The 24,474-nt window shown below is 46.3% G+C and overlaps 1 protein-coding gene across 1 annotated transcript in view; it reads right to left on the reverse strand.

The window, feature by feature from the left end:
- The window catches only part of GRID1 (glutamate ionotropic receptor delta type subunit 1), a gene marked incomplete at its 3' end in the record, with an annotated part of 707,181 nt that overhangs the window by 252,305 nt on the left and 430,402 nt on the right, over positions 1-24,474 (reverse strand). Inside the window, exon 5 of the mRNA XM_077746455.1 lies at positions 3,410-3,463. Within this exon, the coding sequence (XP_077602581.1) occupies positions 3,410-3,463 (54 nt within the window). The remainder of the gene's footprint in view (positions 1-3,409; positions 3,464-24,474) is intronic.

The following is a 24,474-nucleotide window of genomic DNA, read 5'->3' on the forward strand; positions in this document are numbered from 1 at the left end:
CAGTGTTCCCACAGTCTAACCCAGAGACCTACAAAAACTAAAAACTGTAAATGAGACTCACATGCTCACAAGCCTTTCTCTGCATCCAATTACCCCTTCTCCAAATGAAACAGACCTCACGTATACAACACCAATATTCACCAGTGAAGGAGTAGATGCATTAAGAAAACCCTCACATTAAGGGGAAAAAAACCAAAATCATTTGCCTTTGAGTGTTTACCTTGAATCCAGGAAAATACATTAAGCAAGTCAGATATAGAGGGAGAAGCCAGAAAACAGCCTATGAGAAATGAGGGAACAGGGGCAGAGCTGGGGACCACTGTGCAGGCCTCCTTGGGGGAAAGACGTGCAGGGAAGGGGCACAAACCTGAGCTTGTCAGACAAACTGAACTTGCCTTAACGGAAGTAGGGAGGAGCTCAGGAAATGAGAAGATGAGGCCCTGATACTGTTGCTGAATTCTGGAGACCATTTTGGAACCACCAAATGCCTTCCCCTGCTTCTCTTCTTCCCGCCTTATTTTATCCTATCCATCACATATGACAAACAGAAAAGCAACTGTTAAACTGTGTCTGGGGCTCTGTATTTAGATAGTCTAGAAGGACACAATTATCATAAGAATAACAGGACTTTTGTTTCCAGCGGGGCCATTATGTAACAGGAAATAGCACTTCTGAATATGACTGGATCCTAAGGGTAAATCTACATACAATTTAGACAACAGCTTGGTCATTAACCAAAGGCCACACTGGGGTCTAAGGGTCAAAGCTTTACAGGAGGACCTACCTCCAGATCAGACTTCAAGAATGTACGTGAGCAGACACCAAAGCCAAGAGTGCCTCCATCACTGTGCATACCTGAGTTCTACCTGCTGGCCTTACTGAGTCAGACCTTGACCACAGGTTAAGGATCTCTGTCAGGGTCATATGCAAGATGGTGTCATGTGGTAGAAATAGCTTTGGAATCAGACAGTCATCATATAGAATCCCTAATGGATCATTTACTAATTGTATGACCTTGGGCAAATGATTTAACCCCTTGGGCCTGTCCTTTCCTGTCTGTAAAATAGGGATGATAATAACTGTCATACAGGGTTACTGATGAGGACTAAGGATGGTCTAAATATAAAATGCCCTGACAAGTGCCTGGTATATACTAGGTGATCAAGAAATGGTAGATGTTGGGGCTTCTGGGTGGCTCAGTTGGTTAAACTTCCGACTCTTGATTTCGGCTTAGGTCATGATCCCACGGTCATGAGATTGAGCCCTGCATTGGGCTCCACGCTGACAGTGCAGAGCCTCTCTAGCTTTCTCTCATCTCCTCCCCATGTGTGTTCTCTCTCTCTCTCTCTCTCACTCAAAATAAATATATAAACTTTAAAAATAAATAAATAAGGGGCACCTGGGTGGCTCAGCAGGTTAAGCCTCCAACTTCAGCTCAGGTCATGAGCTCGTGGTTTGTGAGTTCAAGCCTTGCATCAGGCTCTGTGCTGACAGCTCAGAGCCTGGAGCCTGCTTTGGATTCTGTGTCTCCCTCTCTCTCTGCCCCCCAACTCAAACATAAAAAAAATAAAATAAAACATAAAAAAATAAAAATAAATAAATAAGAAATGGTAGGTTTTACCCCTTCACTCTCAAGAGGAAGAGCCTCCTATAGAAAAGAAAGCCAAGAAGTGGGGAGGTCACCTCTGGAGGATGATACACTTAGCCCGGGGATAGTCACATGATGTGTGTGCTGGCCGCCGGTGTGCTGCTGACAGTGGTGGGGCATAGCTCTCCTCTTGGGTGAGGCTGTTCTAGTGTGGCTGAAAATTGTGCCCACACCTGACTCTTCCTGGTGACCCTAAGTAAGCCCTGGGGTCCCGCTGCCCCAGCAATGCTCTTGCAGGCACTTCAGGACCAGTCATTCTAAAGTTACCCCCAGCCCTAAAGAGGGGCTCAGGAGGGACAGAGGGCCCTGAAGGTGGGTCAGGATGCAGGGGAGAAAAAAGCATACAGGCTAGAGATGCAAAATCAGAGTGCTTTCTGAAGACTGACAACAGAGAAACACTGACGATTCAGTATGGAGGAGTCACCATGAAACTGAAGCCAGCTCCAGACATTTGCCTTAAGAGGCAAGTGAAATGCACCCCTTCTCTGGAACAAAGAAAACCAGACTTTGAAGAACCCATAGAGAAGCTGGCAAAGCTCAGAGGATCAAAACTTTCCAGGACCAAGGAGGACTCCAGCAGGCTCTGAAGAATGAGGAGGTGGCTATCATGTCCCTCCTGATTAGCAGCACAATGAGCCACAACCCGAGGTAAATGGACAGTTACCTTGCTTTCTCCAACAGGCCCGGGTAGAACTAATAAGATGTGAATTCATGGAGGAAAGCCATGAAAACTGGGCCTTGCAAAAGTTACTATCTGATACTACCTGCAAAATTATTAAAATAAGCCACTCAAAACTCTTCCAGCCACAGAGCACTGAGCTAATGAAGAAACACACATCATAAATGAATAAATTACCTCCATAATAAACCCTGCATCTTCTAGAATGAAGCCATTAGAAATTGATCAGTTAATTTAGGAGCAGCTAAAGGCCAATGCCGTGATGAAAGCGTGCACCAGGAACTGCCTTCTGGAATCAGCTCTGTTAACAGCATGCTGGGGTCACAAAGGCTGCCCTGGTGGTGTTTCCTTAATGGGCATGTGGTTAAAGGCCACTCACTTGGAATGTCTGCAGTGTGGAGGAGCTCAGAGCCAGGCAGGTAAAACAGGTGAAGAACGGACTGGGCCACAATGAAAACTTGGCGTTCCCCTTCCTCCCAGCGCCCAAAGCAGTGGGATGGCCTGTCATGGGAGAGACTTCTCATCTACCAGCTTTAAATGGCTACACTGATTCCTGCACCCACCAGCTGCAGGGGCGTGTGCATGCACACACTCACTCACATATACATCTACCCTATCATGACATACATGCTCTCACATATACTCTCACACACATGTACTCCTATACACATACACTCACAGTCATGTAACACACAGACCTGCAAACTCCTGCATGAAATGTAGCCTCCTCCATCCTCCCTCATTCCTCTGCCCCACCTCCTGTGCACCCCGTCTTCTAACCTGCCCTAATGTCTCAAGCCCCTAACCCCTGTCTCTCCTCACTCTGCACATCTACTTCTGACTTCATGAACTCCAATCTCCACTCTTTCCCTGGTTCCCACCCCAGGTGAGCATCTTGGCAAGGTCATACCCAACTCTCTGAGCCCCTGTACTGCATGGGGCAGAGAGAGGCAGTGTGTGTGTGTCTGGAATTCACTCCAGCATCCCAACTCAGAATTGGCCCCTACAGCTTCCCACTGAGCTTTCTCAAGGGGCAGGGAGCTCAGTGCAGGCTGCACCCCTTCCCATTCTGGGGCTCTTACCTCATTCACAAAGACCCAATGGCTGTCCTTGGAAGCCAGGTTGGTCTCCACGGCCTGTAGGGAGAAAAAGAAAACAAACATGAACAGAAGCAAGCCAGAAGCTGGCAGACGCACAAGATGATTGCCGACACAGGGTTTGATAAACACTGTTCTTGGAGATTTTTTTCTTCACAAAACATGCCATCCCCTGGGGTGAGCTTTCGCTGCCTTAGCTATAAGACGCATCATTTGAACACAGATATCTGATTTCCTGCTGTTTTCCAAGCTCTCATGCACCAGCCCCCAGCAAGGTCGAAGCTCTGGTTCCTATAGGCATCACAGGGCCACTGAAGGCGAGGGCTTTCCTCTCTTCTCTCAGAAAAGTACCTGCAAATGCCTTTCTGAAGGGGAGCTTAGGGGGATGATTCTCATGATTGCCAGAGGCTAAAGCATCAGAAATCTGGAAGGAGGGGTTTATGGCAGCTTGTCCAGCTGCACTGAATGACACCTTGGAGGACAGCAGCTCACAGCGGGGGTTCTGAACTGCCTTCAGTTCTAAACAACCCATAAAGGACCCATAGAACTGGCTCTTTCTTGATTCTGGGCAATGACTCTGCTCCCATCATTCTGTCTTCTAGCACTTTGTTCTGTTTCTTTATAGCACTTGCTATTTCTGTGCTTGAATATTAGTGGCTTATTTATTTCGTAGTATTTCCTTCACCAAGTTGGGGTCACCACGAAGACAGGGGCCACATCTTGTGTGGTGTTCCAGAACCTTACACTCTAACTGGCACATAGTGTTCAATATATGAATGAATATTGCTGTGGAATACATGAAGGAAGTGGAAGAGGGTGATGCAGATAGGACCCGGCTCCTTATTTTGTTTCTCATATGTTTTATGGGTACTTTTCTCCTCCTATAACTGGAAAGCCATCAGATTGCAAGGAGAGAAGGAACTCATCATTGCTAAGCATGTCCTGTAAGAACTCTCATGGTTAGCATGTGCCAAGTACTTACAGGCATTGTGCCAGGTCATCTATGAACGTGTGAGAGAAATATCAGATTGCAGTCCTCTTTTATTTTTACTTTTTTGTATGAATTTTCGTGATGTAATTTTTATTACCCTTTTTTATTTGAAAAAATACAGAAAAGTAAAAATGCTTAAAATCATCCCATAACCTTGTCCCATTTTTTTAAAAAAATGTGCTAAATTGGGTGCCTAGGTGGCTCAGTTGGATAAGGTGTCCAGCTCTTGATTTCAGCTCAGGTCATGATCTCATGGTTCGTGGGTTTGAGCTCCAGACCAGGCTCTGCACTGGCAGCACAGAGCTTGCTTAGGATGCTCTCTCTCTCTTTGCCTGTCTCGCACTCACTCTCCTATCTCTCTCTCTCTCTCTCTCAAACTCTAAAACATAAGCTTTAAAATAAACTTTAAAAGATAAAATAAAATAAAATGTGCTAAATGGTGAAATGTCCCCTTTATCCCTCCACATTCATCCTCCAGAGATTGTTTGAGGTGTCCCTTTCTAGAAGGTTGTGGTCACATCTGCAAGTACATCTCTACGTACACATATCAGACAGATGTTTTTTTTTTTTAATATTTTTATTTATTTCTAGGAGAGAGAGACAGCGTGAGCAGGGGAGGGTCAGAGAGAGAGAGGGAGACACAGACTCTGAAATAAGCTCCAGGCTCTGAGCCGGCAGTCAGCACAGAGCCCGACGCGGGGCTCGAACCCACGAACCGCGAGATCATGACCTAAGCGAAAGTCGGACGCTTAACCGACTAAGCCACCCAGGCGCCCCTCAGACAGATGTTTTTATTTAAATGAGATCAAGAAACGTGCATCAGGTTACAATGATCACTTTTTACTTACCAATATATAAAGAATATATTTCCTCATCAGTACACAGAGATCTGACTCCTTCTCCTTAACCAGGAGGCATAGAAGGGTAAAGAGCCTGCCTGCACCAGCAACCCAGCCATATGTGGTAGATACATCATTGCACTGGCCAAGCACGGGATTCTGTTAAAACTTCACCCACACAAAGAACGGACACGTTTATTGGCCAACACAACAAGCATGTGGAAATAGAGCCTGTGTGTGTGTCCCAGCTCTAACATCCCAGTCCTTTACAGAAAGCTCCTATAGGACATCAATGGTGGACACAGGGGACTTTCTGGGCCATCCGGGGATTAAGGACACAAACTCCCCTTCTCCAGCCTAGAAGTGAGAACTTGCCAGCCCCTGTGAAGACAAATTAGGATGGGAGTCTGGACTGGGCTGGAAGGGACTGCCTTCACCAGCTGTCATTTAACCCCTCTGGTCTCAGTGTGTTCATCTATAAGACATATATAATGGTTGTTCCCTCTTGTCTGCCAATATCTTCGGTCCTCAATCTCAAGAAGCAGCAAACACAAAATGGTGTCCCTACAAGTCCCAAGCCTTTTTTCACAAAGTAGTGAAGGGAAGTAGCCATCCCCCACCTTTTGTACGTTCTACCCTTTCTCCTTGACTCGTCCACATTCTTGGAACCTGGAAGTCTTCTTTAGTGACACAAGTCCTCCTCCTCATGAGCCGTGCCCCCACAAAACTCTCCCTTCTTCAGGATAAATGAGTTATGTTTAAGAATGCCTAGGCTGCTCCATCCCCTACCTCAGGAAGGAGGTTCCAAGTGTTCTCTCTTCCTGAAAGAAAGGATCTCCAGAGATTCCAAACCCTTGTGGGGCCATGTCCCAAAGATACTTTCTCCCCACGCTACAAACTCCATAAACCAGGCCCTCTTCCTGGAAGTTATGAGGACTTAAGGGCCAGCTGCCCCTGAGGAACCTCAGATCCTCAGAAGAGGTAACTATAAGCAAACTTATAGACACAGATTCCAGAAAGCTGGAACACCGAGCCGAATCTAAAGAGATGCAGATTAACAAGGCTGCGCTCAAAGTTCTGCTCTTGGTTTCCAGGAACAGAAGGGCACCGGGCGAGAAGAGACTTGGAAGCAACACTGATGGGGCCAGGGGTTGACTACTGGGCTACACCATTTAATGGAGGACACCGCAGACTGCATTCGGTCATGGAGTGGGCCAGTAAAAGCACTGGTGTCTTTAGGCACAGGAAGAATTGTCATTTGCAAGAGAGACTGGAATTGCTCTCTGCAGCCTCTCAGAGTTGATTTAGGACCAAGGTCTCCAGTAATCTGGGAGGCAGGTTATCAACACAATATAAGACAGAATTTTCTAAGCAGTTCAAGATGGGATGGGAGCAGTGAGGTCTCATCGGGGGAAGCGCCTGAGTGGAAGGTGAACAGCATGTCCCTGAAAAGTATTTAAGTATCAGCGTGAAAGCTGACCATGGGTGAGGGCCAAGACTCCATCACACACTGACATTCTGAAGCAATGATTTTCAAGTCTGGCTGCATGTAAGAATCTCCTAGGAAGCTTTCAAAAGTTCAGAGCTTGAGGGGTGCCTGGGTGGCTCAGTTGGTTAAGCATCCAACTCTTGATTTTGGCTCAGGTCATGATCTCACAGTTCATGAGCTTGAGCCCTGCATGGGGCTCTGCACTGACAGCAGGGAGCCTGCTTGGGATCCTATCTCCTTCACTCTCTCCCCCTCCCCCACTTGCTTTCTCTCTCTGTCTCTTTCTCTCTCAAAAAAAAAAAAAAAAAAAAAAACNCTGTCTCTCTCTCTCTCTCTCTCAAAAATAAATAAAACATTAAAAAATTTTTTCAAAATTTGAAAAGTTGTATTTCTAAAACATGCAGACTTTGGTGTCCAACTCCTTGGGATCATAAATCACTGGGAATGGTGTATGCCTGAGTCCTGTGTTATTTCAGAGCTCTGACCCTGACTCTTGGCCTCTGCAGCTGGGAACCCAGCTCCAGAATGTTTGATTCTGTGAACCTGAGGGTACAGGTGCACCTGTGCAGGAGAATGGTCCTCTGTGTACCCACAGGAGCCAGCAAAGCAGAGGACCTGCCACAGCTGCTAAGACATCCCAGGGAACAGGTGGGACCCTGGCTGCTCTCAGGAGTTATTTTTCCCACCTGGTCTCAGACTCACACACGAAAGATATTGATGGAGAGAATTGATCAGAAAACCCCACCAGACAACTGGCCAACTTTCCTGTCCTACTTTCCTCACCAATTAAGCCCAGCTAATTTGTTAAGCCTCTTTTCCCCACATAGAGATAAATAGCACTTGGCTGTAGCCTTTTCCAGAGGATGCAACTCACCCAGAAGCTGAGCTAGATTGTAAGAAGGAGAAGCTACTTAAGATTTAGAAAGAATACCTTCCACCCCTCCCCGCCTAGTTACTGGAGAGCTGCCAGCTCTGTGGGAAGAGCCCTAAATGCTCACGGCCCAGTGGACAGTGTCCCTTGCAGCACCACTAATTCCCTGTCTAAGCACTATCATTTCCTCTTCTTCCTCAGCTATGTCTGTGGCAGGTGCAGCGGAGTCCTCCCTTCCACAGCAGGGCCAGAAGGGTAAGGGGGAGGCAGGCAGGCAGAGCATGTTCGAATCCCAGTCCTGGCACTGCTTAGCTGCAGGCTGCTGGCTGAGCCACTCCACCTCCCTGAGTAGCAGCTCCACGCCTTTAAGGCGTTCGAATGCCAACAATGCTATCAATGCTCTGCCCACATTCCTCCTGAATCCCATTAGGGTTTTTGAGCACACTGGCTCCCTGTGTGCGTTCACACCCAACAGCAGACACCCGTGGCTCAGGCTGCCGGAACCCTGCGCAGCACTCCTGGTGCCTGGGAATTTATACCCGTACCTGAGGACAGAGAGTGTCACATATACAAATCCCAGATGCCCTGTTCCCAGATGGGGACTGCTCCAAGTGTGAGCTCCGCTGGTTCCAGAATCTCTCCATGGGACCGAGCCCAAAATGCCTCATTGCTAGCGCACCAGCTCTGGCTTCCTTTATTCCCTGCCATGTTCCCACTCCCCTGCTGTCTTCCTTCCTTCCTTTCTTTTTTTTTTTTTTTAATTCCACTGGGAACACTTCTTAATAAATCATTGTCACACAAATCCTCACCCCAGAGTCTGCTTCTGGGAACTCAACCTGAGACACACATCCCCATCATGGGAGTTCAATGAAATTATGTGTGAAGCTTCCAGCCCAGAGAGGAGCTCCTTACAGATAATCTGTGAACATCAAGGTGCTCTCCATTCCTTCCACTCAAGGGCTCAGCCTGGTCATCATTCAATGGTCTCTTGAATGTGTAGATGTGCATAGTCTCATCCATTCCTTCCTTCACTCAACAGACTGCCTGCCACACACCAGCTACTGTCCTAACTCTTCTGAATATGGGTATGAGCCAAGACCCTCGTCCACGCCATCATGGAGCCAACAGTACCAAGATGACCGACAATAAACACAATGTAGCCAGTGTAATAAGCGCCATTTCCTCCATCAGTCCACAGACCCTTCATGGCAGCACAACATGGGGGTTCCCTTCACCTTGGCAACGCTATGAGTCTATTGCTATGTAATGCTATTGGCATTGGCAGAGAAGTGTTGAGCCAACTGGACAAAGAGCGGGCAGCCCTTCATTCCATGGGTGGGGAAGGGAGTGGAGTGGGCCTTCTGCTCCAGGTGGGCTCTGATCACTCATCTCCAGCAAGTAGGGAGGCTGCATTCCTTGCAGCTGGGCTTCTCTGCGGGAACTGGGCACCACAGCTGTGGGACAACCCTCAAAATAATACAGTGGTAGGTGATAGAGTCCTGCACAATGGAAGGAGCTCCACCTAGACCCTGTAAGAGGCAGAAACGAGATCTCAGTGATCCCGAGGGGCCCCCGCAGTGGCGTGATGCCTTGACACAGCACCAGCAATCCTGGTTAAGTTGCTACTGTGGGTCCCACAGGCTTTGCCAAACCATCAGTGGCCGACTTCCCAGCTCTTGTGGTTCACCAGTAGGCTAGCCAACATAGAACTTTAGAAGAAGAGCTGAGGAGGTGGAAACTTCCAGAATCCCAGTCCTGGCACTGCTTAGCTGCCAGGACTCATGCTGACTCTTGTTTGAGCCCCTTTTATTTTTTTAAATGTTTTTTTTATTTTTTATTTTTAGAAAGAGAGAGAGAGAGAGAAAGAGAATCTTAAGCAGGCTCTGTGCTATCAGCCCAGAGCTCAATGCAAGGTTTGATCCTACAACTGCAAGGTCATGAAATCAAGAGTCAGATGCTAAACCAACTGAGCCACCCAGGCACTCTGGGCCCCTTTTATTTTTATTTTATTTTATTTTATTTTTTTAAAATGTTTTATTTATTTCTAGGAGAGAGAGAGAGAGACAGCGTGAGCAGAGGAGAGTCAGAGAGAGAGGGAGTCACAGACTGAAATAGGCTCCAGGCTCTGAGCTGGCAGTCAGCACAGAGCCCGACGCGGGGCTCGAACCCACGAACCGCGAGATCATGACTTAAGCGAAAGTCGGACGCTTAACCGACTAAGCCACCCAGGCGCCCCATGGGCCCCTTTTAAATAAAAGACCCAAGAAGCTTAGTGTGGCATGGAGCCCATAGAAAGGGCTGTGATGGTGGACACAGGTAGCCAGTGGTGAGGAACATCACCTATAGAGACAGAGCCAGGTGTCCACACTTGTCCTGACACCCACACATCACCTTCTTGAGAGAAAAGCATGCTGTCATAGCTACACACCTGGTAGGGAGTGGAAGGCAGCTGTCTCTCTCACACCTGGGGAAGAGAAAGTATCTCTCGTCCATGAACAGCAGCCCCTGTCTGAACCTTGGGCCAAAGGCATCAACAGAGCGCTGGTGTAAGTGACGCGGGACACCAACATGCCATCCTGCAGGACCCCTCTAGGCCAGGGGCATTTGAATCCTGTCCTGGCTACATAGCCACTCTGATTCCACAGTTTCCACAGAGAAGTAGATGCAAACCAACACCCTGCTCCAGGCTCCCCAAAGCTCTGGACAGAAAGCAGCCCTTAGCGCTAAAGGGAATGGTATAGGCAGGGTGGCCCGTTTTGGCCACACACAGGTGAAGATCAGTTCTAATATCCAAATGACTTTAAGGAAGCCAAGAAGATGGCAGTTCTGAGGGGCTGGAGGAAGCAGCCTTTCACGCAGGACTAAGTCAGGGCCACTTCCTTGGATCAAGCACCCCACCAGATACTTCAATACTACATCTCCCCACTTCACAACACACACACTTCCCTTTACGCAGGCGCCCTAATGAGCCAGGTGGCGTTCTCATCCGGGTCAGCACGGCGGGGTGCCAGGACCTAGATCTGGCCTTGTAGCTCACACAGGTACCTCAGCTAGTACTTGGCAGAGACTGGATTTGAACTCAAGTCTCCCAGTCTCCAAAGCCTGAGTTCTTTTCCCTTGGTCATGTCGCTGAACGTGAGCCTTCGGGTCTGGGCCTGGCCGCTGACAAAAATGACCTTTTCTCTCATAACTGAGAAGACACCGTTAGGAGTGTCAGTGTCTTCCTTCTCCAGGTTAGCTTGTTCTCTTAAGCCTGAGACCATTATTCCACTTGCATCTCTTAAGTATGAGCCTGTTTCACTTTATCTTGGCCTAAAGGAATAGTAAATGGAGTGGGAAAAAAACCTCCACATGGAAGTCTTCCAGCAGCAGCGCTGAGGATTTATTTCACCAAGTACAAATGCCACCAATTATTTGTGTATGTGTTAATTGTTGGCCACTTCTCTAGGCCCCCCCCCCAACACTGGGAGCCCGAGATAATGAAAACTTGTCGACAATTAGCATCTTTTTAAAACCCCAACTTGTAACATTTCAGAACATTCCCTCCATGGAGCGCAGAGGCTGGCATTTTCCCAAGGACAGATAGTGCGCTAACTTTAAAGACCCACTGCTTGCCTTTGCAGCAACGTGCTATTTAGGAACAATTCTCTCTGTGTAATGTCACCCCTCTGGAGCATGAAGGAGTGCGATGCCCCCCATTGGCAAAGAAGGGGCGTAGCTGGCTACAAGACTGTGGAAGATTCAAGGAGCCCCTTTACAAGCAAATCAGCAAAGCAGCCACCATGAGGCTTAACTTCAGAAACTATGCCCAGAACCATGAGGAAAACCATAAAGGGCATCCCAGAGACTTGCCTCCACATGAAAAGGGCCCGAGATGCTGACCCAGCTACTTCTCCTGTTTACCCTAACCTTGGCTCCAGAACTTCCTGGGGCCTTGCTTTCACTGGAAAACTGCCTTCATGTTCTCCCCGCGTTGATGGCTCTTACTGCTGGCTCCATCCTTACTCTTAGGTTCTACTCGGGAATCTTGGACTGCATGTGGGTTTCTTTTCCAGTTGCTTCTTCCAGTCTCTTCCCAGGAAACAGCCCCTCCTAACCAAGCATGAGTTATCTGCTCCCACCTCATCCATTGCTCTGCTGGAGCTTCCTTGAAGCTGAGGGTGCTCGCCCTTGGGGGGAACAGGAAACACAGCCACCTGCACACACAGACTTAGCCTGCGTGTGTTGTCGAAAGGTTGGTTGCTAGAGGATGGTGGAGACAAGGCAATTGCACCAGGCTACACAAGGTCATCTGGGGAAAGTGCGGTAGAATTAAGCGTGGGTAGCTTCCCAACCCAACTCTGGAGGACACTAAGAGGGCCTTGGCTGAGGGAAATCTGAGCCTGCTGTTGGGAGTTCGGGGAAGGTACTGGCTGCAAAAGACTGGAGTGAAGGGATGCTTGCAGACTGGGGGCAATTGCTGGCACCTTCTGAACACCCTCTTTACCCAGATCCTGAATTAAGCCCTCTGCACACTTCAATGAGTCCCCACAACCGCCCACTGAAAGTGGCTTCTGATCTGAGCAGAGAGATGGGGAAACCTGCCCAAAGCCTCCCTGCAAGTCAATGTCACAGAGGCACACAAGCAGCCTTCTAGTGTGTCATGCCAACCTGAGGACAAACTCACTCTGGCCACCTCTTGGGGATGTTTCATACAAAAGCAAGAGCTGAGATGGAAGGCCATGCAGATAGTGATGAGGCCTGGATAGGAAATCTGGGAAGCCACAGAGACTTCTGCAAAGCTGGGTCCCGGATTCTACAGTTTCCTGCCAGTGCCACTGCCACGATCCTCCAAATTCCTGGGTCACGTGGTCTTCTGGTTGTACATGGGGAGGAGGCTCCTGTCCCTCACTAAGGGCTAAGGCCTGGTCTAGATACCATGCAGCCCCTCCCCAACATAGCACCTGGCAGACAATGAACTTTGAAAGACGTCCATGGAATCAATTGGATGGATTCACACTCCCGCATACTTCCCAGGTGCTGAGTATGACAAAGACCAGAGACATCAATAGGAAGCCCCAAATACTCAAAAGGAGTGTACTGAATACAGGTATTCTTCCCTTTGCATGGTACTGTGTTAACAGAAACCCATGCATAAGGGACCCATGCCCTCATTTTTTATAGTTTGGATATGCACTTGATTTTTGGTTAACACTGTTCTGTGAAAAAAGTACCGCCTGTATTTGAAAATAGCACCCTTTTTCTACACATCAGAGAGAAGGTGAAATGAAACACAGTGAACTTGAAAGGTGGATAAATGCAAGGCATGGTGGGTGACCTTTGGAAGCTGATGGAAACACGATCACATTTTAGAGTTCTGCTAGGGGGATATAATTGTTTCTTCATTTGTGCTAAGTGCTGGAACTCCTGATGCAAGCTTCCATATATCCTGCTTTAACAACATGGTAAGTTCTGGAGTAGTCTGGTCAGTCAACTGGCATTTTAAAAGATAGCTCTGTAACACTAAAGAAAGGATACTCATTGTTAGGTTTTTTGGTTTTCTGTTTTTTTGGTTTTTTTTTTTTTAATTTTACACTGGCTTTGATCTCAGAAAAACTATTATGTTGTTGTTGAAAAAAAAAANTGTTAGGTTTTTTGGTTTCCTGTTTTTTTGGTTTTTTTTTTTTAATTTTACACTGGCTTTGATCTCAGAAAAACTATTATGTTGTTGTTGAAAAAAAAAAAGCGAAAGAAAGAAAGCATAATTGACTAAACACATGTAAACCTCTGATAGATCTGGACAATTTCTAGTCAATCATTAGACCTCCCTGGCCTTAGTCCTCACTGTTTACCAAGTTTGAGAGAAACAGCTCTTTCAAACCGCCTTCCCACTTGGTGCGGAGGGCAGCCGTGGCAGCTCACAGCCTCCGGGGATGAAGATTCATTACAGATCATTTGTGGATCCTTCAGATGAAATAGAGACAGGTTCCAGGGCTGTGCTGGAAGTGCAATTTACTGTAATAAAAAGTGAGAATATGCTACATGCGGACAATTTATGAGGAAACGTTAATATCAGCAGAAAAATGAAATGGAGTCTGCTCACAGGCACGACCTGGTTAAGAAGAGCAACTTGGAGAAAGTAAAGCCAGGCGCTGCCGATGAGTAGCAACTGATGGATACTTGGATTTTAATAAATGGTCCATAATTTCCCTGCCATCTGGAGGGCAAGATGCCAAATAAGACCCTCCCCTGTTCTACTCTCCCAGACACCCAGGCTTTGTCCTGCTGGGACGCAACGGGAGCCAGCTTTTCTATCTCATGGAGAAGAGGGGCATTCCCGCCACTGACTGCATGGCCACTACCGCACAATTCCTTTTGGGGACGGAGAGGTGCAAGAGAACAAATCACTTCTGAGCTTATTTACGCTCTGGGTTTGGCGAGAACAGCCACCAGCCTCTGCAGCGGGCTGTGAACAATCTCATGACGTGGTCCCCCAGAGGCCAGGGGATGCAGCTCTGGGGTGGCAGGTGGCTGCACTGAGCCATTTCTCATACACCCTGCTGTTCAGCTTTAGCTTCAAGTGATTTTCAGATATAAGCAAAGCAAAGCCCAAACCTGATTAAAAATGTTTTCTTCTCCCTCCCAGGAGTATTTACACGTGCATGCTGGAGCTTGAGAAGGCACTGCCTGCATCCAAAGACTGGCTCTGGGGACCCACAGCATCAGAGGCTGCGAAAGGAAAGGAAGGGGTGGGGACCGTCTGGGGCAGAAAACTCCCTCCTAGGGCCACTGGGTCACATAAGCGCCACCCCTCCCCCCCAGACCTGCCTCCTGTGTGGCTGTCAGCCCCAGCAGACATCCACTGGGAATCCATCTACACTGCCCAGGCTGCTCAATTAAAGCATCATCGTTCAAGGTTAATACCGTGACCCCTTCAAATCCTGCCAGGCAAGCGGCTTCTGCACACAGATCTAATTCCTTTTCTCAACCTAAATTGTTTTTAAAAGATGGAAGCGTTTGAATTCTTTTTAAGGCAATAATGTTGAAAGTAGCAATTCTTTACCAAGCTGATAAGAGCTGCTGGGTGTAATTTGTATTCTTTTTTATGAGCCTGACTTTTTGGAGAATGGAATAGAAAGAAAAATATCTTCTTTTCAGTTCTGGAGACAAGAGCTGTTTCTTCCTCAGGGTGCCGGGGAGGAGTTCTCTGGCTCGGGAATTGTCAGGAAACAAGTCCCTGATTTGTGACATGGGAAAGCCAGGGAGGTGCCCTGCACTGGAGAGGGGGCATAAAGCTCACCCAAGCATTCTGGCCCCACTGAAAATGATTCTAAGAGGCTGTGGGCGGGGCTGTGAGGTCCTGAGGTATAAGGAGGAGAGGATATTGCAAATTCACTGAAGAGAGAAAGGGGAGGGCCTATTTTCTTTAGAATCCACGGTATAAACTGTTCTACAACCTTTGAGACAGCTTTTCTCCAAGTACAAAGCCTCTGTGCAGTTGGGCATGGCCAGGAACCTAATTTTTGCCCAAATCCTCTGGGCCCAACAATAAAGATGTGTAACTCTTGGGGTACATCTGGGTGTCTCAGTCAGTTGAGTGTCTGACTTCGGCTCCAGACCACGATCTTGTGGTTGGTGAGTTCGAGCTCTGTTTATTTATTTTTGAGAGAGAGAGACGGGGGAATGAGAGACAGAGTGTGAGCAGGGGAGGGGCAGAGAGAGAGAGAGAGGGAGACACAGAATCCAAAGCAGGGTCCAGGCTCCGAGCTGTCAACACAGAGCAGAGCCCAACACAGGCCTCGAACTCACAGACTGCGAGATCATGACCTGAGCCAAAGTCAGACCTTAACTGACTAAGCCACCCAAGTGCCCCCAAAAGTTTTAATAAAGCCTGAGCCACCCAGGTGCCCCCAAAAGTTTTAATAAAGCCATGTATCTCTACATTCAGCTGCTGGAAGGGGTAGATGCAGAAGCAAAATACACATAAGCTTTGTCCTCAGGGGGATGTTGCCCACCTACCCCACCCTCAATCCCCATGGCTAGCACAAAGCACTTGGAAAGGCCCTACACATTGAATGAGGCATTGCTTGAAGAGAAAACTCTGGGCACAGGGATTCCAGGCTCAGTGTCTGGAACAGAAAAAGCAGTGAGAAAACTCACCATAATCATGTCCTACACTTGCCTAGAACTGCAGATCTGAGTACCACACTGGTTTCATGTAATTTGATGATCTTGGGGACAAGCAGGAGAGTCGGAGGCAATCCTACCTGAACCCCAGGGCAACTCTAAACCTTGAACTCTCCAAATACTCCCATCCTTGTGCACACACACAGAAACAAACACACACACACATATACAAACAATTCCATTTCATATACCTTGTAGGGGAAAATGGGGCACAAATAAAAAGATCAATGAGTCAACAGACACAAAATGCCCAGGGTAGGCATTATTGCATCTCTCTCAAATTCCTACCTCAGATTCACACTGGTCTTTCTTGCTTTCATGACCAGATTTTCCACATGGACTCCAAGGTGCTTATTCCAAAATGTAAATTCTCTATCTATATCATCACTATTTCTTGCAATAAATCTTGAAAGGTGATCATTTATGTTCCCCTTTGAAAGAAGAAGAAGGTGAAGCTTACTGACTAATAAATGTCCAAATAGCCAGCTCTTTGGGTTCACAGACAGGAAGAGCATCATCTCTGCCCAGACTGGAGAACTCAGGAGTACAGCTCAAAAAACGACAGCACAAGACAGCCTGTCAACACGTCTGGAGTAGCTGTCTGTCCCACCAGACACCAAGGACAGGGAGATGCATGATGGTCAGCCCCTCTTCTCCAGTCATTCAGTGTAGGCTTGATGCTTCTTGACTCTGTGCTCCGTGGCACAGGGTTGGCTACAGCTCAAGGGAAGGGCCAAGTGTCAACTAGTGGTGGCATAGCAGTTCAGGGCTCAGGGGGCAGACAACTGGCACAAGCCATGAGGCGTCAGGCTAGAAAGGGACCCAGCCCCTATAAACTTCCTGAGTAAGCTGCCTTATCTAGAGAAAGAGCAAGGCATCAGGGAAGCCCAGAGGAGAAAAGAGGCTTCTTGGACTCATCTGCTTTGGGGAATCATGGGATTAAAAAGTCAAAGAAGCAGGTGTCAACCTCAAGAAAATCCATGAGCAGGTGTGATACACAACAGTAGGGTCCATTCACCCATTTAACAACCATGTACCTGGGCTCCTACAAGGTGCCAGGTGCTAGAAGCAATCTGGAAAAGGAAGTAAGGAAGTCTTGGCCATTATCTTTGAGTGAATCCAGCCCACTTAGAGAAACAGACCCATCCAGAGAGAAAATTCTACTAGATAAAAGGAGAGATTGCAGTGATGGGAGAGTATTCAGTGAATGAGGAGCCAGATACCAACTTCCTCCTGGAGAGTATAAGTCCTTGTGCTGGGGGTAGGCAGTAGTGGGGCAGTTGGGTATCCCAGTCTAAATAGACAGTATGTGTAAGCCCGGAGGTGAGATAGGCCGTTAGGTTAGGGAATGGCAGCTGAGTCACATCTTGTGAATAAAGATTTGATTCTGAAGTTATTAGGGGAGCAAAAAAATCAATTATAATCAAAATTAGCCACGAAGACATCTTAGCTCATGGATAAAGTGTAGTGCAGAAAATATAATTTGTGTAAAGAATCCTGAATCTGTTCCTCTCACCTTTAGTAATCAATGTTTCTTTATGGCCCTCAATTAGAGCTTCATTTTCTTCCCTGAGTGTATTGACTAAACTATCAGCCATGGGCCCAGCCCTCCAATGCCATGCTCCCCTATCCTGTCCTGTCAGATCTCTGTTCTGTCCAGTCAATCAGACCAGACAGCTTAGGAACCTCTTCCCACCCTGCAAGTGAAGATGGGAGATCTGCTTTTCAGAGAGGTCAGATGGGCCATGTGGACAAGCCTTGGAGACGGTGCACACATTCCTTCTACCACATTCTCTCACTGTGTCAAGCTTTACCGTGCCCATTGCCTACTGATGAGGTCAACGTGGAATTGTCCGGCTACATACTTATCAGCGAGTTAAATTTACACATGAAGCATCCCCACCATTGGTTATTCTGTGGCACAGAATCAAAGGTGGGAGGACCAGTGGCATTAGACAAGGGCTCTGACCTGAAATACTGCCAGGTCCCGCATGGCAGGGCCAACACAGCGGAGCTTGGCGTTTACTCTGTAAATCAGGAGCCCCAGATTGCATCCCACGGAGAGAAGAGGCTTAGGGGTTGCCAAGAGTTCTCTTATTTAAAAGGGAAAAAAAATCTATGCTCAGAAAGTGTGAGATATACTGTACCTGGAAGAAACACAAAGGACACTAACAGAAATGTCCTTGGAATGTCATGGGCTACATTGTGGCCCCTTCAGATTCCTATGCTGAAGTCCCAATCCCTAGTCCCTCGGAACATAGCTGTATTTAGAGATAAGGTATTTAAAGTAGTGATTAAGGTAAAATGAGGCCATTAGGGTGGGCTTACTCCAGTATGGTGCTCTTATAAGAAGAGTAAGAGATGCCAGGGATACATGCTCACAGAGGAAAGGCCATGTGAGGACACAGTGAGATGACAGGCATCTACAAAGCAGGAAGGAAAGCCTCAAAAGAAACCAACACACTAGACACCTTGGTCTTGGACTTGTGGCCCCCAGAACTGTAAGACAATACATTTCTGTAGTTTAAGCCCCGCCCTGTCTTGGTACTTTGTTATGGCAGTCCTAGCAAACCGATGCTAAAAGTTCTCCTGAAAACAGGGGCGCCTGGGTGGCTCAGTCGGTTAAGTGTCCGACTTCGGCTCAGGTCATGATCTCACGGTTCGTGGGTTCGAGCCCCGCATCGGGCTCTGTGCTAACAGCTAGCCCAGAGCCTGGAGCCGGTCTTCAGATTCTGTGAATCTCCCTCTCTCTCTGACCCTCCTCTGCTCATGCTGTCTCTCTCTCTCAAAAATAAACATTAAAAAATTAAAAAAAAAAAAGTTCTCCTGAAAACAAACCGTGATCAGAAGGTTTGAGATACAATGCACTAATATCCCCACTTTGAAGAACCACAAAGCACACTAACAGAAAAGTCCTCATATCACAGAAAATTATCAAACTTGACCGAACCCCATGTGTATCAAACCTATCTCCCCAGAATACTAAGTATCTTTGTTCAAGGAACACACAAGTTTTTCACAGGATACTAAGGTCACAACAGAATGGGGTGGGATAAATGGAGTCCAAACCAGAGGGACCGAGAGAGGATGTCTGGATGGGAAGTATATAGCTGATGTGGATTCTTGATGGGCCAGACCGGCCACAAGGAAGAGAAGTTCATAAGCATGAGAAGTGCAGGGAATCCATTGGTAAGCAGTCCCGGTGGTCCCGAAAACTGGTGGTGAGGGCCAGAACAGAGGGAGGTCACCAGGCTGGAGAGGAAGGGATGGAGTGTGACATGTTTTAAAAGGAAAACATTAAAAAGATATGGTCATCAGTTAGAAACTGAGCGAGGTATGAAGGACAAAAAGAAATCTGAAGCGACACTAGATGCAATCACATAAAAACAGAAGGTGAATGAGGCTCAGTGAGGAAGATGAATTCAGGCATAGCCTCCTGGACAGCAGGAAGTCAGAGAGGCAAGTCCTAAAATTTTGGGAGAGTTCAGTGATCGTGGAAGTGAAGAGGGATCAGGCAAGGGCTTACTTCAGGCAAAAGGTGAAGGTGCACAGGACAAAGGAGATGACAGAGCATCAAGTTAGCCTCGAGTCCCCATCTTCTGGTGTAAGAACTGGCAGTGGCTAGCTTGATCTACAGGCACATTCAAGTGGCTTGAGCTGTAGGACTAGTGACCTATGGAGGCTGCAAGCCAGGCAGCATGCCAGGAAGACAGGAACTTCTTCACCTTTGCCTTTGGAGCACTGTTGCTTCTACTGATGCAGGTCAAGCCAGCACCTTCCTGGAGACTGCACAGCACACACCCAGCTATATCACTTTCAACCCCCAAGAATGTATTTTTTTAAATGAGGAGTTCACACACACATGCACACACACACTCCCCTACCTCCCTCTATACTGTGTACTGATCCAGGGGGATTCTAAATCTAACTAGAAGACTTCACATCATCCTTGTAAATTTTATGTTTCTGGAATCACTCTGCCCCTCTATCTAAACTGTCGGAATCACTTTGGAATCACTTCCTGCCTTGCAACATCATCAGACTTCTCTGGGCTTCATTTTCTTCATCTGAAAAGTCTGAGAGATAGGCAAGAGTGATGCTTGGTTTTCAGTATATTCTAAAATTCTATGGGAAGGTCCCCAATAGTTTAGGGAGCTCAGTGGTTTGGGAGAAAAGAAAAGAAAAGAAAAGAGAAGAGAAGAGAAGAGAAGAGAAGAGAAGAGAAGAGAAGAGAAGAGAAGAGAAAAGGAAAGAAAAGAAAAGGTGTCCCACATGGGAATAAAAGACAGTTGTAGGGCCTTGGCCACCCGATACCAGAAAACTCTTGATTTGTAGAGATGAGCATTATATGTGTCTGGGCCAGAGGTAAAGGGCTTCAATGCCAGTCTACACAGACCAGCACAGAACCTAAGTCTAGCACAGTAGATTCCCCTGAATTGTGAGAAAGTGACAGAATGATCTAATTGAAAAGTAAATCCCAGTGATAAAGGCAGTGTTGTGAGTCCAATAATGGTGTCTTATCCAGACTGTGCTCAGAAGTGACCTTGACCATGTCCCCACCATCTGGCCTTCCATAGGTTTCCAGCCCTGATTCCCCATCCTTCTGCCCACCTTTGTTAGTCACCCAATATCATCTGAATACCTTCCTTTCATTTCCTATTAACTGTTTTAAAACTTTTTACAAGCAATAGGGAAAATAATGCTTAATTTTAAAATCTGAATATCAAAGACTAGTAAGACCAATGTGCCGAACAAGAACATAATCAAGTTTTTAAGGGAGAATAAGTGGAGTAATTGCAAAGCACACTGAGACAATCATAAACCATAGTTTGTAAACCTATTATTCTTTACAAAATCATAGTTTAAAATGAAGTGGTATTAAAAGCCTTCTTTGACAGACGGCAGTCCCTGGCCCTACCCCTACCCCTCATCCTGCCCTCCAGAGGCAAACACTTGTAACTCTTTTAGCTATTTCTTTGAGACTTTCATGTTTTTCAATCTTATGTTCACACTGCTCTACTTGGTTGCTCAATTTTAGACATTAGCCTTATCCATTATCCTCCTGATACGGTGATGAGGACTTAACTTCTTACACAACCCCTCATTCTTCCATTTCCAGCCCTACTCTTCCCCACTTACTTATATCACAATTTTTAAATAAAATCAAAAGTGGTGACTTCATTAGGACTATGAAATACTATCCCCTACTCTCTCCCTTTCTCTCTCAAAATAAAGTTGCTTATACAACCTCAGTTTTTCTTGGGTCAACAAGTACCTTGATTTGTATTTATTTACACAAGTGCTGTATTATATGTGCCCAAATGCTCAACCATATGAAAGAGTCTTCCAGTTTCCTTCCACCTCGGAGATGGTCTGTTGGAGCCCGCTCTCTCCTGCTCCCGTGTGGACGCGTGGTCTTCAATTGGATGACCTGACACCTTCCTTTCTGCTCTTCTGCCTGGAATTTCTGTATCTGTTATTGCTTACTTTTATCTTTTTAGGCTTTCATTTTATTTTTCTGAAGTCTATCCTACAGTACAGGCTTTGCCTGTATGGAATTTTTTTTTTTTTTTAGTGTTGCTGCTATATTGACTGACTGATTGACTGATTGATTCACTTAGTACCCTTAGGTATGGTAATCTGAATTCTTCCACAGAAAGTGTTTCTCCAGTATCTTCTAGTATCCAGTGTTACTCTTAAGCATCCTAATGCCACTCTGATTCCTCTTGTTCCTATTTCTTTTGTATCACCTGCTCTTCCCCCTCCTCCTTTTCTTCTCTCTCCCTCTGCTCCCCCACCCCCCATGCTCTGAAGCTGGTCATTGCACTGCCTTGATATGAGTGTTCTTTTCACTTATTTTGGCTAAGAGCTAAATGGTTTGTAGGGCTTTCTAGTCTGGAGACACGTGTCCTTTAGCTCTGAGACATTTTCTTGTTTGTTTCTTTGATATTTGCCTTTTCTCCGTTATTTTCAGTTCTCTCTCGAGAATTTCTCTTAGAAGAATATTGAACTTACGAACTAAGCCACTCATTTTCATCAATTTTTCTCTCTCAACTTATACTAATACTTTACCCTTGGTTTTACTTTCCTCAATATTATCTAATACTTTAACTAGATTTTTGTAATTTCAGTTGTCACACTTTTTTCATCTTCAGTTGCTATTTTGTGTTTTCTGTTCTCTTTCATAGTATCCTGTTCGTGTTTTAAGGATACACATTTATTTCAGCTCTTTAAGATTATCAGTGATAGCTCCTTCAAGTATTTTAGCTCATTATGTGTTTGAACTTCTGTTCCATACACTAGGATTTGCTCTTGATTCCTTTTGATGTTTGTTTTATATTTTTTTCATTCCTCAAATACACTGTGATCCTGAGCTGTTCATTTATATTTAAAGTGAGGCATTCTAGAGTGCAGCCACTCTGGAAAACAGTATGGAGGTTCCTCAAAAAATTAAAAATAGAACCACCCTATCACCGAGCAATTGCACTACTAGGTATTTATCCAAGGGATACAATAATGCTAATTCAAAGGGGCACATGCACCCCAATGTTTATAGCAGCACTATCGACAATGGCCAAAATATGGAAAGAGCCCAAATGTGCATCGACTGATGAATGGATAAAGAAGATGTGGATTATGTACATATGTATGTATTTAAAATGTGCTAAATGGGATGCCTGGGTGGCTCAGTCAGTAAGTGTCTGACTCTTGATTACAGCTCAGGTCAAGATCTCATGGTTTGTGGGTTGGAGCCCCAGGTGGGGGTCTGCAGTGACAGCACAGAACCTATTTGGGATTCTCTCTCTCTTTCTCTCTCTGCCCCTTCCCCACACATGAGCACACATGCACATGCTCTGTCTCTCTCAAAATGAATAAACTTAAAAGAAAGAATGCATTTTCAAAAGCTTTGTAGTGGTGAGGCTGCCTGCCCAAACTTTGGGGTGAGGGAGGGACAGCTGCCTTCTCTGCTCTAATCTCCAGCCCCTGGAGGCTGTTTGGGCTGGTGTGTTCTTTGGGAGAACATGCAGCTGAACAGGTACAATTTCACAGAGAATTCTTGATCAAGCCCACAGCCCATTTTAGGCGTAGACTCTGTTTATCACTTCTAGAGGGGAGGGATGTCAGATTCTTATCTGACAACTTCATTCTGAGCCCATTTAAATAAACAGGCAACCCAAGGTAAGGTGAGGGGAAGATCCATCAGTAGCCTCAGGATTGACATTATATCAATGGATGTGCATGAGGTCTGGGGATTTATAATAGCTTGTTCAAAGAAATAGTTCAAACATACTGGCTCACTTTGATCAACACATTCCGCTAGAAGGATGAATGATTTAAAAATCTACAGAATACAGGGATCTGGGCTCCTTCAACATAAATCCAGGCTGAGGGTTTCCTAGGCGCCCTGCCCTTGGCAAGGGTGAGCCTGAGGGCAACAAGGGAAGCCATACATGATGTCTCTTTCCCTAGTTGTTAGGAGTAGAGGAATGGCAGACAAAGAATACATGTTGTTTGTGACAGGCGAGCTTTCTGGAAGGCTTCTGAAAGGGAAGTGAGAGCAGGCTGGAGGGGTAAGAGAGGCTTCATGGATAGGATGGGGTGGGCTGGAAGAGTGAGGAGGCTTGGAGAGACTTGAAAGAAGAGAGAAGTCAATAAAATCCTGGGTAGGAAGAGTGTTAATGAGTAAAACTGTGAAGGCAAGAGAGGAAACCATTCCCCTGCTCTCAAATAGAACAAGTATACAGACAAATTGCTCTGCATCCAAAGTGCCTACAGTATGCCCCCAAATAGTGTCGGAAGTGCCCCTAGTGGCAGAGATGGGAAACACCAAAAAACCCACAGCAGAGATAGCAGCTCACCAAGAGCATTCTTGACCAAAATGGCATGTCAGAGCTAGTCTCGGCCAGTCCTCTGAGACTCTTAATTCTCAAGTATGACCCTCAGCACCATGCATATTCGGTAATGTGTATGTGTCCCTCCAAGGTTAATTTCTCTTCAAAACCTAAACTTTCAGCTTTTTCTTTGACTCTAGTATATAACGTACTACAATTACATTAACAAAATCACGTTTTCCTTAACAAAACTATTTCACATATCACTTCCTGTACAAGTAGGATGAGAATCTAATTTTTTCCCTAATCTTTTCTAGTAAAACACCCGTGTGTCTTTTAGAACAGAAAATGGAGTTAGTATGAACAAGGCAGTTAAAAGCTTCTCCTGATCTGGACATACTCTGGTAGATGGGAAACAAGTAAGGTCAGCTGGGGTCACTAGCCAGGCCTGGGCCTAGTACCAGATAGCCTACGTACTGCAGGAAGGCCTTGTAGGAGGGGGTGTGGAAGGAGGACTTTACCTCTAGGCTCAAGTTGGTGGGCACTGACCCTCTTCCACAACTGAGCCCTAAGGACTGTGGTTGGGATAAACCCACCTTGGAACTTTAAGTCTTCTTGAGTTTTCCTGGCTATTCTGACAAAGATGAATTCTAAAGTGAGTTCATGTCAAGAAGAAAAATGCCAGATGTAGACTTCAGAGAAGCGAGTTTCACAAAGTTTAGAGGAATAGGTTCTTACACGGAATGTCCACTAACCACAAGCCATGCCTCAGCCAAGTGTGGTACATAGATGACCTCAGTGAATCCACATAAGAGCCATCTCCTCGGGATGGGGGTTGGGGGGGGGGGGAACCCCAACATTC

This window comes from Crocuta crocuta, unplaced genomic scaffold (assembly GCF_008692635.1).
Source record: "Crocuta crocuta isolate KB4526 unplaced genomic scaffold, BGI_CrCroc_1.0 scaffold28, whole genome shotgun sequence".
NCBI classification, from domain to species: domain Eukaryota; kingdom Metazoa; phylum Chordata; class Mammalia; order Carnivora; family Hyaenidae; genus Crocuta; species Crocuta crocuta.